The sequence below is a fragment of the Megalobrama amblycephala genome, linkage group LG23 (assembly GCF_018812025.1).
Source record: "Megalobrama amblycephala isolate DHTTF-2021 linkage group LG23, ASM1881202v1, whole genome shotgun sequence".
Lineage (NCBI taxonomy): Eukaryota > Metazoa > Chordata > Actinopteri > Cypriniformes > Xenocyprididae > Megalobrama > Megalobrama amblycephala.
This window is the reverse complement of record NC_063066.1, coordinates 17,905,288-17,918,002: the sequence shown is the minus strand read 5'-3', so window position 1 is coordinate 17,918,002 and position 12,715 is coordinate 17,905,288. Positions and strand designations below refer to the sequence as shown.

Here is a 12,715-nt window from a genome sequence, read left to right as displayed (position 1 = left end):
GCCAGCAAGACGGACTGGGGAGCGCTAGCCAGGCTCTCAGAGACCGTACAAGCGGCACCAAGGGGACCACCGGCGTACCCGCCGCGGGGCAGCGAGGTGGAACGCAGGGACGCGGCCCGGGGGGCTCTCTGTGTGAGGCGGCCCGAAGCGGGGTCACAGTGTGCTGTGCAACACTTACCTGCTTCCACGGGTGGACAGAGGGAGCAGTCGAGGTTTTGCCTACCTGCTGCTCGCTGCTGTCCGCTGGCGACAGAAGAGGTGGATGAGAGTGGTGAGGTTCTAGCCCTCCCACTGCTCTCCGAGCCCTCTTCGGACCCGGAGATAGAGGAAACTGCTCTTTTATTGAAAATTTTGGGTTTCTTCCCCCGTTGAGCCAGCGGCGGAACAAAAAGGGGAAACAAAAGATTCTCCACCCGGCCCTCCTCCGGGGGAAGGAGCGGTGCGGTCACCACCTCCTGAAGAGCAGTCCCATCCATCTCCGGGTCGCCTGTCCTAGGGCCGCTTGGACTTGGCCTTGCCACCCTTCTTCTTAGGGGGTGGCTGGACGGGCTGGGCACCCCGCCCGCGACCGGCTCCACGACGCCGCTTGGATGGAGGCTGCTGCTGCTGGGGCGTGGGAGCGGGGGCGGCTGCAGGGGGGCGCCCTCGGCGACGGGCAGTCTGAGGTGCCGCCGGCGGTGGAGGTGCAGCAGCTGACCGCCTCAGCAGGATGTGGCTGATGGCCTCAGACTGCTTTTGTACAGCCGAGAACTGTTGGGCAAAGTTCTCAACCGCGTCGCCGAAAAGGCCGGTCTGGGACACGGGGGAATTAAGAAACCTGACTTTGTCGGTATCCCTCATGTCCGCGAGACACAGCCAGAGATGGCGTTCCTGGACCACCAAAGTGGACATCGCACGACCCACTGACCGCGCCGTAACCTTCGTCGCACGAAGCGCGAGGTCCGTCGCGGCACGAAGTTCTTGCAGAACTTGCGGATCATGACCACCCTCGTGCAGGTCCTTCAGTGCCTTGGCCTGATGGACCTGCAACAACGCCATAGCGTGTAAGGCGGAAGCGGCTTCCCCACAGGCCTGATAAGCCTTGCCGGTAAGATCCGACGAGTACTTACAGGCCCGGGAAGGGAGAGACGGCTCCCCCCGCCAGGTGGAGTTAGGGCACAGTTGCATAGCAACGGCCCGTTCCACAGGGGGTATGCGCGTATAACCCTTAGCCGCTCCACCATCAAGGGTGGTGAGGGAGGAGGACCCACCGACACGGCTTCGGGCAGTAAAAGGTGCCGTCCACGTGCCAGTGAGCTCTTCATGCACTTCCGGGAAGAAAGGCACTGGGGTGGGGGGCTGAGAACCAGCCCTTGCCACCCCGAGATACCAATCATCCAACCTCGAGGGCTCGGGACACGGTGGAGGATTCCACACGAGCCCGACCCTGTTGGCGGCCCGGGAAAGCATAGCCATCATTTCCGGGTCCGAATCGGGCACAGAAACCACACCCGAAGGGGGCAACTGCACCGAATCCTCATCCCCAGAAGCGTCAGGCTCACCCTCCGATGCAGCGATCGACATCCGGTCGTCTTGGGGAGCTCCGAAGGATACGGATGGTACACACCTCTGGGGTGGTCCACCGCGCTCCCCAGGCAGCTCTACTGGCTGCGGAGCGCAAGAGGGGTGAGGGTTCCTAGGGGGTTGGTTCCCCGAAGGAAACGCGCTCACCGTAATCCTCAAGTCACCGGTCCCACCGCCCGAAGCAACCCTCTGAGGAGGATTGGAACGAGGCGCCGGGACCGGGACTCCACCCCTTTGCAGAAAGTGGAGTCTCGACCGCAACTCCGCGACGGTCATCTTCCCACAATGGGTACATGACTCGTCCACAAACGCCGCCTCAGCGTGCCTTAAGCCCAAGCACGCGATACAGCGTTGGTGACCATCCCGAGGCGCCAGGTAACGACCGCATCCAGAAACACACAAGTAGAACGACATCTTTAAAAAGACGCGAACTACTCGTGTAAGCTCTTTCAAGGACTGACTCTTTTAGGTGCTGAAGCACGCAGGGGAAAGGCCGCTGCAGCACAGACAGGGAAATGTGCAGCCTGTCGTGTGCACTCTCCTTGAAGGCGCTCTCTTACCAGCTGTAATAACAGCTTTTTAGCGCTCTAGGCGCACCGTTTCACCAGCCGAGAGAACGGCCTTCACGCTGACTACAGCTTCTTTGCTCAAATAAAAAGGCAAAAAGGAAAAACAAAGGAGAAATCGGCCCCGCTGCTGCGCTGTCCGCCTGCACCGCAACCAAGAGACGTCTCGAAGAGCTGGCTCGTTCACACTCGTGCTTCCAGTAGTTTTCTTCAGCTTGTTGCAGAAGTTTGGCTCCGAAGCGAAAAGCTGAAGATGCAACGCACCTGCTGCTCATTATATACCCGCGCTGCGGGGCAAGCAGCTGATGCATATGATTGCATGCCAATGTGCATTGGCTCGTTTAGTTACACTCGAAGTAGATTGGCCTCTCTGGCGAGATTCCTATTCGTCGGTCTGTCCGACGTACGTCGAACGTGACCGACTGAATGGGAACTGAGCAGCACAGGAAAATGACTGAAAACACAGACACAGAACTGAAATACACAGAACCAAAACCAGATTAACTGTTACAAATACTGTGATAAATGATCACTATTTAAAATAACTGTTTTCTATTTGAATATACTTTATTCCTGTGATGGCAAAAAAAATCAGTACTCCAGTCTTCAGTGTCACATGATCCTTCAGAAATCATTCTATACTTTAAAAAAAACACAACAGTTTGCATCATTTTTTTTTTTTTTATGACAACTTTGAGTGAATTTACGTTCAACCAACAAGCTACATTGAGTTAGAGGAACTTAATTTGTAGCAAAAACACATTTTTAAGTTGATTTCTCAAAAAAAGTCGATCCAACTACTAGAGTTGTTGCCCTGGAACTTATTAATCTTATCTATTTCAGTTCAAATCGGCAGCTATCATAGCACATTCTAATATAAATTATTTAATGTATATTAAATGAGCAAGTAAGATATTACTTGTCACTGGCATTAGTGCAGTCATTGCTTATAGAGTCAATGTAGTGTTTACCTTCATGTTTCTGCTCTTCAGCACAGTGGTTACCACAAAAACTTCAACATTACAGAAACTCTTTTAAATGTCAAACATAACAGCATTAAACACTAACAGGTTTTTCCCTTCACTAAAAACAAATAAATTAACACTTTCAACATTTATTCTCCTTATCCAGTCCTATGCAAAGCATGCTGGGAACTAGAAATCCACTGCCTAATTTCTGAAGTTATCAAGACAATTTTGTTAAGTTACTACAACCTAATTTAAAAAAAAAAAAAAAAAAAAAAAAAGCCAATTAACACAGAAATTTGAGTTTAAATTACAGATGATATGAAGTTAATGTAATGATCAACATTATTATGTCAACAGAACTCTACAAAATAATGTTTGCAACTTAAATTAGAATTTGTAAATTGCAACCATGCATTTATTTAAGTTGTGGTAACAGGTCAGGCTCTTTCTGGTCAAGAAATATTTCTTATAATTATCAATGTTGGCATTTTTATGGAAACTGTGATGATTCTTTGATGAATAGAAGGTTCAAAAGTGCAGCATTTATCTCTTTTGAACAGTTTAATGCGTCCTTGCTGAAAATTTTCTTTAAAAAAATTGCTAATCCCAAACTTTTGAACAGTATTTTGTATATATGTGTGTGTGTATATATATATATATATATATATATATATATATATATATATATATATACACACACACATATATACAAAATACTGTTATATTTAAAAAAAACATTATTTCTACACAATACCAAAAGCAAAACGTCAGATAAAAGAGACAAAATTTGTAATATATATATATATATATATATATATATATATATATATATATATATATATATATAAAAAATTTTGTCTCTTTTATCTGACGTTTTGCTTTTGGTATATATATATATATATATATATATATATATATATATATATATATATATATATATATATATATATATATATATATATATATATATATATATATATATATATTACAAATTTTGTCTCTTTTATCTGACGTTTTGCTTTTGGTATTGTGTAGAAATAATGTTTGATTATGTATTATATATATGCAAGTTTTATATATATGGTTTTACGGTAATTTAGGGCAATGTTTGTGAAATTTGGCATCCTAACCCTTGCTCTTTGAGGAATATAGTATCAGTGATATAGAGCTACAGTAGATGAGCAATGAAGATATACTATAACTGCAGATTTTAAGTCATGAGCTGTCATATAATATAATATAATATACTGCTGTCATATAATATACTGCAAAATCTTAAAATACATTTCTCAAAAATCTCAAAAACACAGGGCTGCAAAGTTGAGAGTGTGGGGAGCCTGATTTCATGACATCGCAGTTTCTATAGTAACAGCGACTGGTGGACCTCTCCTCAGGATTTTGACTAGTGTGATACTTAGAATTTGGAAATTGGGAAATTGAAATCACACTGACTTATTGTGAGGTCCTCGAATAGTTTGGAGTTATGAAAGGGGTCCCTGGTATAAATACATTTTAGAAACTCTGATTTAAGGTGGCTAGTGCCTGAGGATTGTCTATATCTAGTTAGCAAAATGTGTGAATGTGTCTGCGTAAGAGAGAAACCATGGTTACGATGACAATATGTCCTGATGTGACTCTGCGTAAGGCTCTTTCTGGTGTGTGTGTGTGTGTGTGTTTTCAGTCATCATATGGTGGTACAACTCTCCTTGGCACATAGCTGTACAGTTGTCTTTCATCAGTGTATTTGCAGAGTTGCGATTTGTGTTGTAAAGCAGCCTTTAAATAGACGCATCATCAGCTATTACCGTCATCAGTCCACCAAATACAAATGAAAATCAGTCATTGTAGAGAGTTTCTTCTGTCAGTTACTATCATGAGTATTTTAGCTGTAATATTCTGCTCAAAGAAAAACGCCCACAGTATTTTGGTGGCACAGAATGGAGAGAGAATGCCTTTGTTTGTGTGGTTAATCATGTGTCCTCCTTCTGTCCTACACATGAATGGAAAAGAGAAATGATTGTCTCACACTTCAATTACCCGCCCAATCTGGCCTACTTTCACTGCACACATGAGGCTTGCCGCTTCCATTTCCACAAACATATTCATCTTAAAACTTGTGGAAACCTTTAAAAAAAATTTCATTTCAATTTTTGATGGAATAAAACTAAAATGTAATATATTTATAATATATACCATTCTATCATTGCATTATTGGCACATAGAAGTGTGTAAATTAATCAAAAATTAATGAACAAATCAAACCAATCTTGCATTTTAGCGTCTTCAGATTTCGTCAGGTGCACCTGAAGATGCTTTTCAATCACTAAAGAGGTTCCCATGTATTCTGGACATACACTTGTTGCCTGTTTATCCAGTGCAATTCATCCATTTCCAGATGTTTAATTGAAATTATAGTTTTGTAAAGAAATGTATATGTAAGCACGAAACTACCGTTAACAAATAATGAATGTGTCCAAACTTTTGATTGTTAGTGCATGTGTTTTATTTAGCAGTCATGGTACAGTAGTTCAGTACATTGGAAAGTAGTTAAAAACATCCATTCCATCCAGCCTTCCAAAAGTAAATGACTGACCCTCATTTTCCAGTCGACAGTGGCTGTCTTTGTCTGGGTCAGTAGCTTGGCTGTGTTGTTGCGGTGGGCCGATCACATTACAGGTCTGTTGAGCACTGAGGAACCAACAGGTAGACCTGGAACGCCTTCATGGAAGGGCGAAATTAAACCCGGTGGGTCATCTTCTGTTTAAAGAGGCAGTCAAGGAGGTTCTCACCCCCACCCTGCTCCTCAAACCCCCAAAGAGGCATTTATAGACAGGGATGCTGTGGGACCTGCCCCAGGGTCCAGTCTGAATGAATACAGCGATCATTGTGGCAGTAACGCGATTCCTGCCTCCATTAGTCTATGGAGACATTCTTCAGTGCACTGAACCAACCAGTTATAAAGCCTATTTTCACCATGGTGCCAAAGTGAGCTCAGAGCAGTTTTTAAAGGAAGAAATGAATGAAGAAATGCAAGAGGAATATGTATTGGTAAAGGTGTATATGTGTAGTACACAGTTTGACAGTGTGGAAAATACTTTAACTTTTTTGGTACTGTCTATCTGTACTTGTTGTCACTTATTGTCGGCGTGCATATATATACGGTGGTGTGAATAAGTGTTTGCCCCCTTCCTGATTTTTTTATTTTTTTGCATGTTTGTCACACTTTAAAGTAGTGTTGTCACAATACCAAAATTTTGACTTCGATACGATACCCAACTTAAATATCAAGATACCGATACTTAAACGATACTATGGCAAAAACCTAAAACAGCAGGAAAAGTAAATAAATAACATATGACAGAACTTCTTTCGTCACCAGTGTGCAGGTTTGTGGATAATGGATCTCACTGTGGTTCGCTGGAGTCCCAAAGCTTTAGAAATGGCTTTATAACCTTTTCCAAACTGATAGATCTCAATTACTTTCTTTCTCACTTGTTCCTGAATTTCTTTGGATCTCAACATGATGTGTAGCTTTTGAGGATCTTTTGGTCTACTTCACTTTGTCAGGCAGGTCCTATTTAAGTGATTTCTTGATTGCGAACAGGTGTGGCAGTAATCAGGCCTGGGTGTGGCTAGAGAAACTGAACTCAGGTGTGATAATCTTTGATTAATATTTCAATTTGTTTGATGATCTAAAACATTAAAGTGTGACAAACATGCAACAAAATAAAACAATCAGGAAGGGGGCAAACACTTTTTCACACTGTGTGTGTGTGTGTATATATATATATATATATATATATATATATATATATATATATATATATATATATTAGGGCTGTCAACCTTAACGTTGAAAATCCTTACAGTGTTAAAATAATTTAACGCATAATTTACGTCACGCAGTTAGATGATCTTAAAGTCCATGCTGATTATATCAGAGATGGCAGAGAGAATTATTCATTCTAGCGTCTGTTTCGCTTTAAAACACAAACTCTCTGTCATATTCTGTCATTGTATCTGAAGAGCGCGACCACTCCCGCATGGCACTGTTCCTGTCTGAATGGAATGTCGAAACATCCCACCGCTGTATGGCCAAATGATATGAAAACTATGTTACTCAGTTGGATAAAGCAAACCAGCTTCTTCAACTTTCTATGAAAGTTTTGATGGATGAGGATTGCAATCAAAGTAAAGATGATTGCGGTGACGTACAGGAGTCGTACAGTAAGCACGCGTGAGTCTGTTATATTGATGGGCAAATAAATCATGCATGAGCGCTCTCGACGCACTGATCGCACATTGTATTTATGCACAGATACATTTACATTCACGTTGTTTTCACACACATTCAGGATAATGTTTGGATTTGTCCTGTGTATGTTGCTGTGTACTTTAGTACATATGCAGGTCAAGGCGGCTGTTTAGGACGGGGTTTTTTTGGCATCTCCATGTGGTCCTGTTCAGTATTGCAACTTGACTTGTCTAAAATGTAAACGAGCTCTTTGCTGTTGCACTTACTATACTATACTATTACTTACTATATGAAACGTTTTTTTTGCTGTGATTTTTTTTTTTTATGGATGCTTTGGTGTACATAAATGTATGAATTATATGAAAAAATATTTGGTTATTTGGTGTCCTTTTTTTTGGCTTAAAAAACAGTCTTATCTTTGCTGGTTCATATGAGGTTCCCTGCAGAGTTTTAGGCCATCTCAATGCCCTCTGTGTGGAATGCATTTCGCCATCTTCAAAGCCTCTTTGTTCATTGCCTGCTATGTTTTCCCTGACCTTACGGAGCAGAGCAGATAGCAGCTTACCAACACACAGTGAAGACAGAGAGAGGAGGACAAGGGGAATAAGGGGGTGAGAAAGAGGAAAACAATGATGCTTTGTAGCCAGCCAACCATTTTGATTCTCTATCAGTCTGTGGTCTGGTTCTTGCCCTGAGACCATTCTGCAATGCCCCCTGTCTGCATATAAAGCACAACATTTCATCACATGTGATTGATTTTACATATTAAAATTTGGCCAGTTTGTTATTTGCTCTATTTCAGATTTTATTTCAGATTTTAAACTGTAATTAAATATGAATTAAGGTAGCAAACAGGATGCAGAATTGAATTTGAATTTAAGAAATCAGAATCACAATAAAATTCAAATAATTTAAATAGTATTTTTCAGAATGTATTACCCATTGTGCATATTACTTATTTAAATTTTAAATGTACATTAATTGAGGGCAGTACTTATTTATAAAGTTACCAGAAAACAATGGAGTTTTGTAAAATAAAATAATCAAAAATTAAAATCTATTTTGACATACTGAAAACATATTTCAGATAAATCTTTCCAAATTTGTCATTTGAGAGTTAATGTTGTATGTCTATTGAATTTCTTTTCTCTATGCAGTTCAGCATCCTGTAGGGCATGTGGCTAATTCAATTTACAGTTCTTTTACAATCTCTACACATTTATCAATACTTTAGGTCACTTTTTCAAAACTCTTCACATAGTTCTCCTAACCAACTTGGCACAACAGTTAATTTCACATTCAGAATGCAGTAAAACTACCAAAACACTTCATAAATGTCTCAGATCAACTCATTCTTCCATAACACTGGCAACGTTTTTCACCCAACAAACACACTTTGTTACTCATTAAGCAACACTAAAAACTCATATTTTCTTTTGTACAATTTCTTTACAAAACAAGAATGACACTGTACTGTTTAGAATTCACTGCAGTTTATGTAACATGGTCCATGTTTAAATTACAGTACAAAATTATTTATGCCCCTTTTGTATAGATAGTAATGAAACTGAAAGTCTAACACCTGTGTAAGTGTTCAACTACATCTAATTGATGTAGAGTTAGAGTTTTGGCTGTGTTTGTGTCTAAGTGAGAAAAGTATTTATGTAATTTGAAAGATGTAATCATTCAATGCATTTCATGCCAAAGTAATGATAAATGATCCACATTTTAGCCCACATGGACTGCTGTTGTGTTCCACAGTGTGAAGAGTTTTGCATCCTGCGGGAGTGTGTTGAAGCATTGATACTCTTCATATACAGCAGCACCCACAGATTCATCTTTGTATGGTTACAATTACATTTATGCACAAAACCAACAGAGTGATTCACACATTTGGATGCAACATCACAAAAAGCCTTCCTGTTTGCGCTATTGTTGCATATCAATCATGTTGTCAATCATGGCTTTTGTCCCAGCCTGCAGTGAAAGCGTAGCATGATAGAAGACAGTGCTGCCAATGTTCAGCAGCTCCCACAGTAGCCATGAGCGCACAAAAAGAAGACAGCCCACTTAGGATGTGTTAATCATGAATAGGTACTAATACAGGGCTAGTTTTTCCTTGAAGTGTCTCTCAGTCTAATTAATAAGAGCTCACAATCACCCTGGTTTGTTTGAAGTGCTTTGCCAACTGTGTCAGATGAAGGTTCCTCTGGATTTATTCACCGAGTTGCATAACAAAAGTGCTGTCTTCCTGTATAGACCTGCAGCCGTATGATGTTGCCTCTCAGTTCTCAATAAAACTATGCAAGAGTAAGATAACATTCCCAAAGCGAGGCAATTAAAGTATGCTACCAGAAGAGCCCAGCTGTGAGGAATATGCATCTTGTAATTGTGCTGTAGTGCTGCCCCCTACTGGCATTCCAGAGAGTAGCTTTTGGTTATCTTACCGTCACGGCCATAAACAACCATACACATTGAGGTGAACATGTTCTATTACATATGGTCCCATTTTTGCTTTTCTGGTCTGATTTAGTTTGTGTTGTTTTAATCATCAGGGCAGGGGTCCTTTGTGCATATGCAGCCAATCAGAACCTGAGTTCTCAGCTGAAGAGCATGAGAAGGCTGGTGAAGAGTAACCTAAGAGACCTGCACACCTTCGCCAATCAGACCCCTGCAGTGAGTAATACAACCATAACCAACATACACTATTATACTGTTAAGAGATGGATGGATGGATGGATGGATGGATGGATGGATGGATGGATGGATGGATGGATGGATGGATGGATGGATGGATGGATGGATGGATGGATGGATAGCTAGATGGATGGATGGATGGATGGATAGCTAGATGGATGGATGAATGGCTAAATTGATGATGGATGGATGGATGATAGATAGCTAAATTTATGGATGGATGGATAGCTAAATTAATGATGGATGGATGGATATCTATATTGATGATGGATGGATGGATGGATAGCTAGATGGATGGATGGATGGATGGATGGCTAAATTGATGATGGATGGATGATAGATAGCTAAATTGATGGATGGATGGATGGATGGATGGATGGCTAAATTGATGATGGATGGATGATAGATAGCTAAATTGATGGATGGATGGATGGATGGATGGATGGATGGATGGATGGATGGATAGCTAAATTGATGGATGGATGGATGGATGGATGGATGGATGGATAGCTAAATTGATGGATGAATGGATGGATGGATGGATAGTTAAATTGAAGATGATGGATGGCGAGCTATATTGCTGATGGATGGATGGATGGATAGCTAAATTGATGATGGATGGATGGATGGATGGCTAAATTGATGGATGGATGGATGATGGATGGATAGCTAAATGGATGATTGATTGATTGATTGATTGATTGATTGATGGATTGATGGATGGATGGAGGATGATGGATAGTTGGATGGATGGATGGATGGATGGATGGATGGATGGATGGATGGATAGATGGATGGCTAAATCGATGATGGATGGATGGCTAAATTAATGGTAGATTGATAGATGGATGGATAGCTAAATGGATGATTGATTGATTGATTGATTGATTGATTGATTGATAGATGGATGGATGGAGGATGATGGATGGATGGATGGATGGATGGATGGATGGATGGATGGATGGATGGATGGATGGCTTAATTGATGATGATGGATGGATGGATGGATGGATGGATGGATAGCTAAATTGAGGATGGATAGCTAAATTGAGGATGGATGGATGGATGGATGGATGGATGGATAGCTAAATTGATGATAGATGGATAGGTGGGTGGGTGGATGGATGGATGGATGGATGGATGGATGGATGGATGGATGGATGATGGATAGCTAAATTGATGATGGATGGATGGATGGATGGATGGATAGCTAAATTGATGATGGATGGATGGATGGATGGATGGATAGCTAAATTGATGATGGATGGATGGATGGATAGCTAAATTGATGATGGATGGATAGATGGAAGTCAACTGGACAGTTTAGAGATCATTATATGTACATTTTTGAATGAATAATGCTGCAGTTGACCAAAAGTATCCATTTTAGTAGATGTTTTAGTATTGGCGAGTGCAGCTAAATATATTGCTGTGTCATCTCTTCCTCAGCAAATTGATTACCTGATCTCTCAGTATGGCACCGTGAAGCAGCATGTGCTGTATGACCTGGAGAGTAAGTATGCTACAGGTCCTCTTTAGTGGAATAGAAGGTGTTCCTGATGAGAGGACTGATGTTGTGGTCTTCAGATGTAGGTCTGCTCTTGGGTGGAAGGATACATGAGGAGTTGGGAAAAGATGTGCAGCCCGCCCTCAACACGGCTCTCAGCATGACTGGAAGTACGTCACTCACCTTTGTTTTTATTTTCTTTCTTTCTTTTTCTGGGAAAACTGTTTAGCATAATATATCATATATCACATGAGAATTTAATGTTGATATACAATACGTTGGTTTTGGTAGTGTCTTATTTCACTGTTTTGTCTTTGATTTGTCAGTCAAAGTGGAGAAAGCCATTAAAGGTAAAACAGTAATAAACCCTGACTGGTCCTTCCCGTGACCTTCTATCTGTGACAAAGTTGACTCCTTTTTCTTTCCCAACAAAACCTTGCAGTTATTTTCCCATGTGTATTGTTGTATCCTTCTTTGATGGAACCCATCTCGTGTATTAAGGTTGTGAAATACAATGAAGGATACAAAAACGACAATATCATCTACCCTCAATGGATAATATTTATTATAGCATAATTAAATCAAAGAAGCATGTGTGGATTTTGTGTCCTTCAGAATTATCTGTGCCTTGGTTAATGTGAGCAGTCTCTGTTTTTGAATGTTCATTTGTGTTCGTTTGCTCATTTGTTCCCTCTCTTAGCAATGCGAGACACTAAGGATGCTCTAGAGAACGTGAGTTTGACCTTGGAGACTTTGCAGGAAGGAACAGCCAAACTGCAGGCTAACCTCAGCCTGGTGCGCAACAGCCTTAGCAACGTCCTTACCGATCCTCTCTACAAAGACGTATGCCCGTCTGAGATTTGTCGCAACATACTTAGCACCCTTCCCAGGCTAGAAATTGCAGCCAACTACTCATCGGTATGAAAATGATTTCTCTCTTTTCTTCCAACACAGTGTAGAAAATAAGCAGAAAACTGAAACGCATGGCTGTTTTGTTTTTTGTTTTTTTAGTTGTCTGATGTGACTGAACAGTTAGACAAAGTGAATGAAGTTCTGAAGACGGATCTCGGCCAGATTGTGGAAAAGGTGCTTTTTCCGAATTTCACATGAGGTGTTTGCATGTATTCAGTACAGAAAGTATTTCATTTCAGAGTAGAAT

The 12,715-nt window shown here is 41.2% G+C and overlaps 1 protein-coding gene across 15 annotated transcripts in view; it reads left to right on the top strand.

Moving 5' to 3' along the window:
* prom1a (prominin 1a) overlaps nucleotides 1-12,715 on the top strand; it is a 99,608-nt gene that overhangs the window by 66,027 nt on the left and 20,866 nt on the right. For all 15 annotated transcript variants that reach the window (XR_007182822.1, XR_007182827.1, XR_007182824.1 and 12 more), the window contains 5 exons: nucleotides 9,908-10,028; nucleotides 11,499-11,562; nucleotides 11,637-11,726; nucleotides 12,257-12,474; nucleotides 12,568-12,642. Coding sequence is in view for 7 of the 15 variants with exons in the window: in XM_048177118.1 (XP_048033075.1) it covers nucleotides 9,908-10,028; nucleotides 11,499-11,562; nucleotides 11,637-11,726; nucleotides 12,257-12,474; nucleotides 12,568-12,642 (568 nt within the window). In the remaining 8 variants the exon portion in view is untranslated. The remainder of the gene's footprint in view (nucleotides 1-9,907; nucleotides 10,029-11,498; nucleotides 11,563-11,636; nucleotides 11,727-12,256; nucleotides 12,475-12,567; nucleotides 12,643-12,715) is intronic.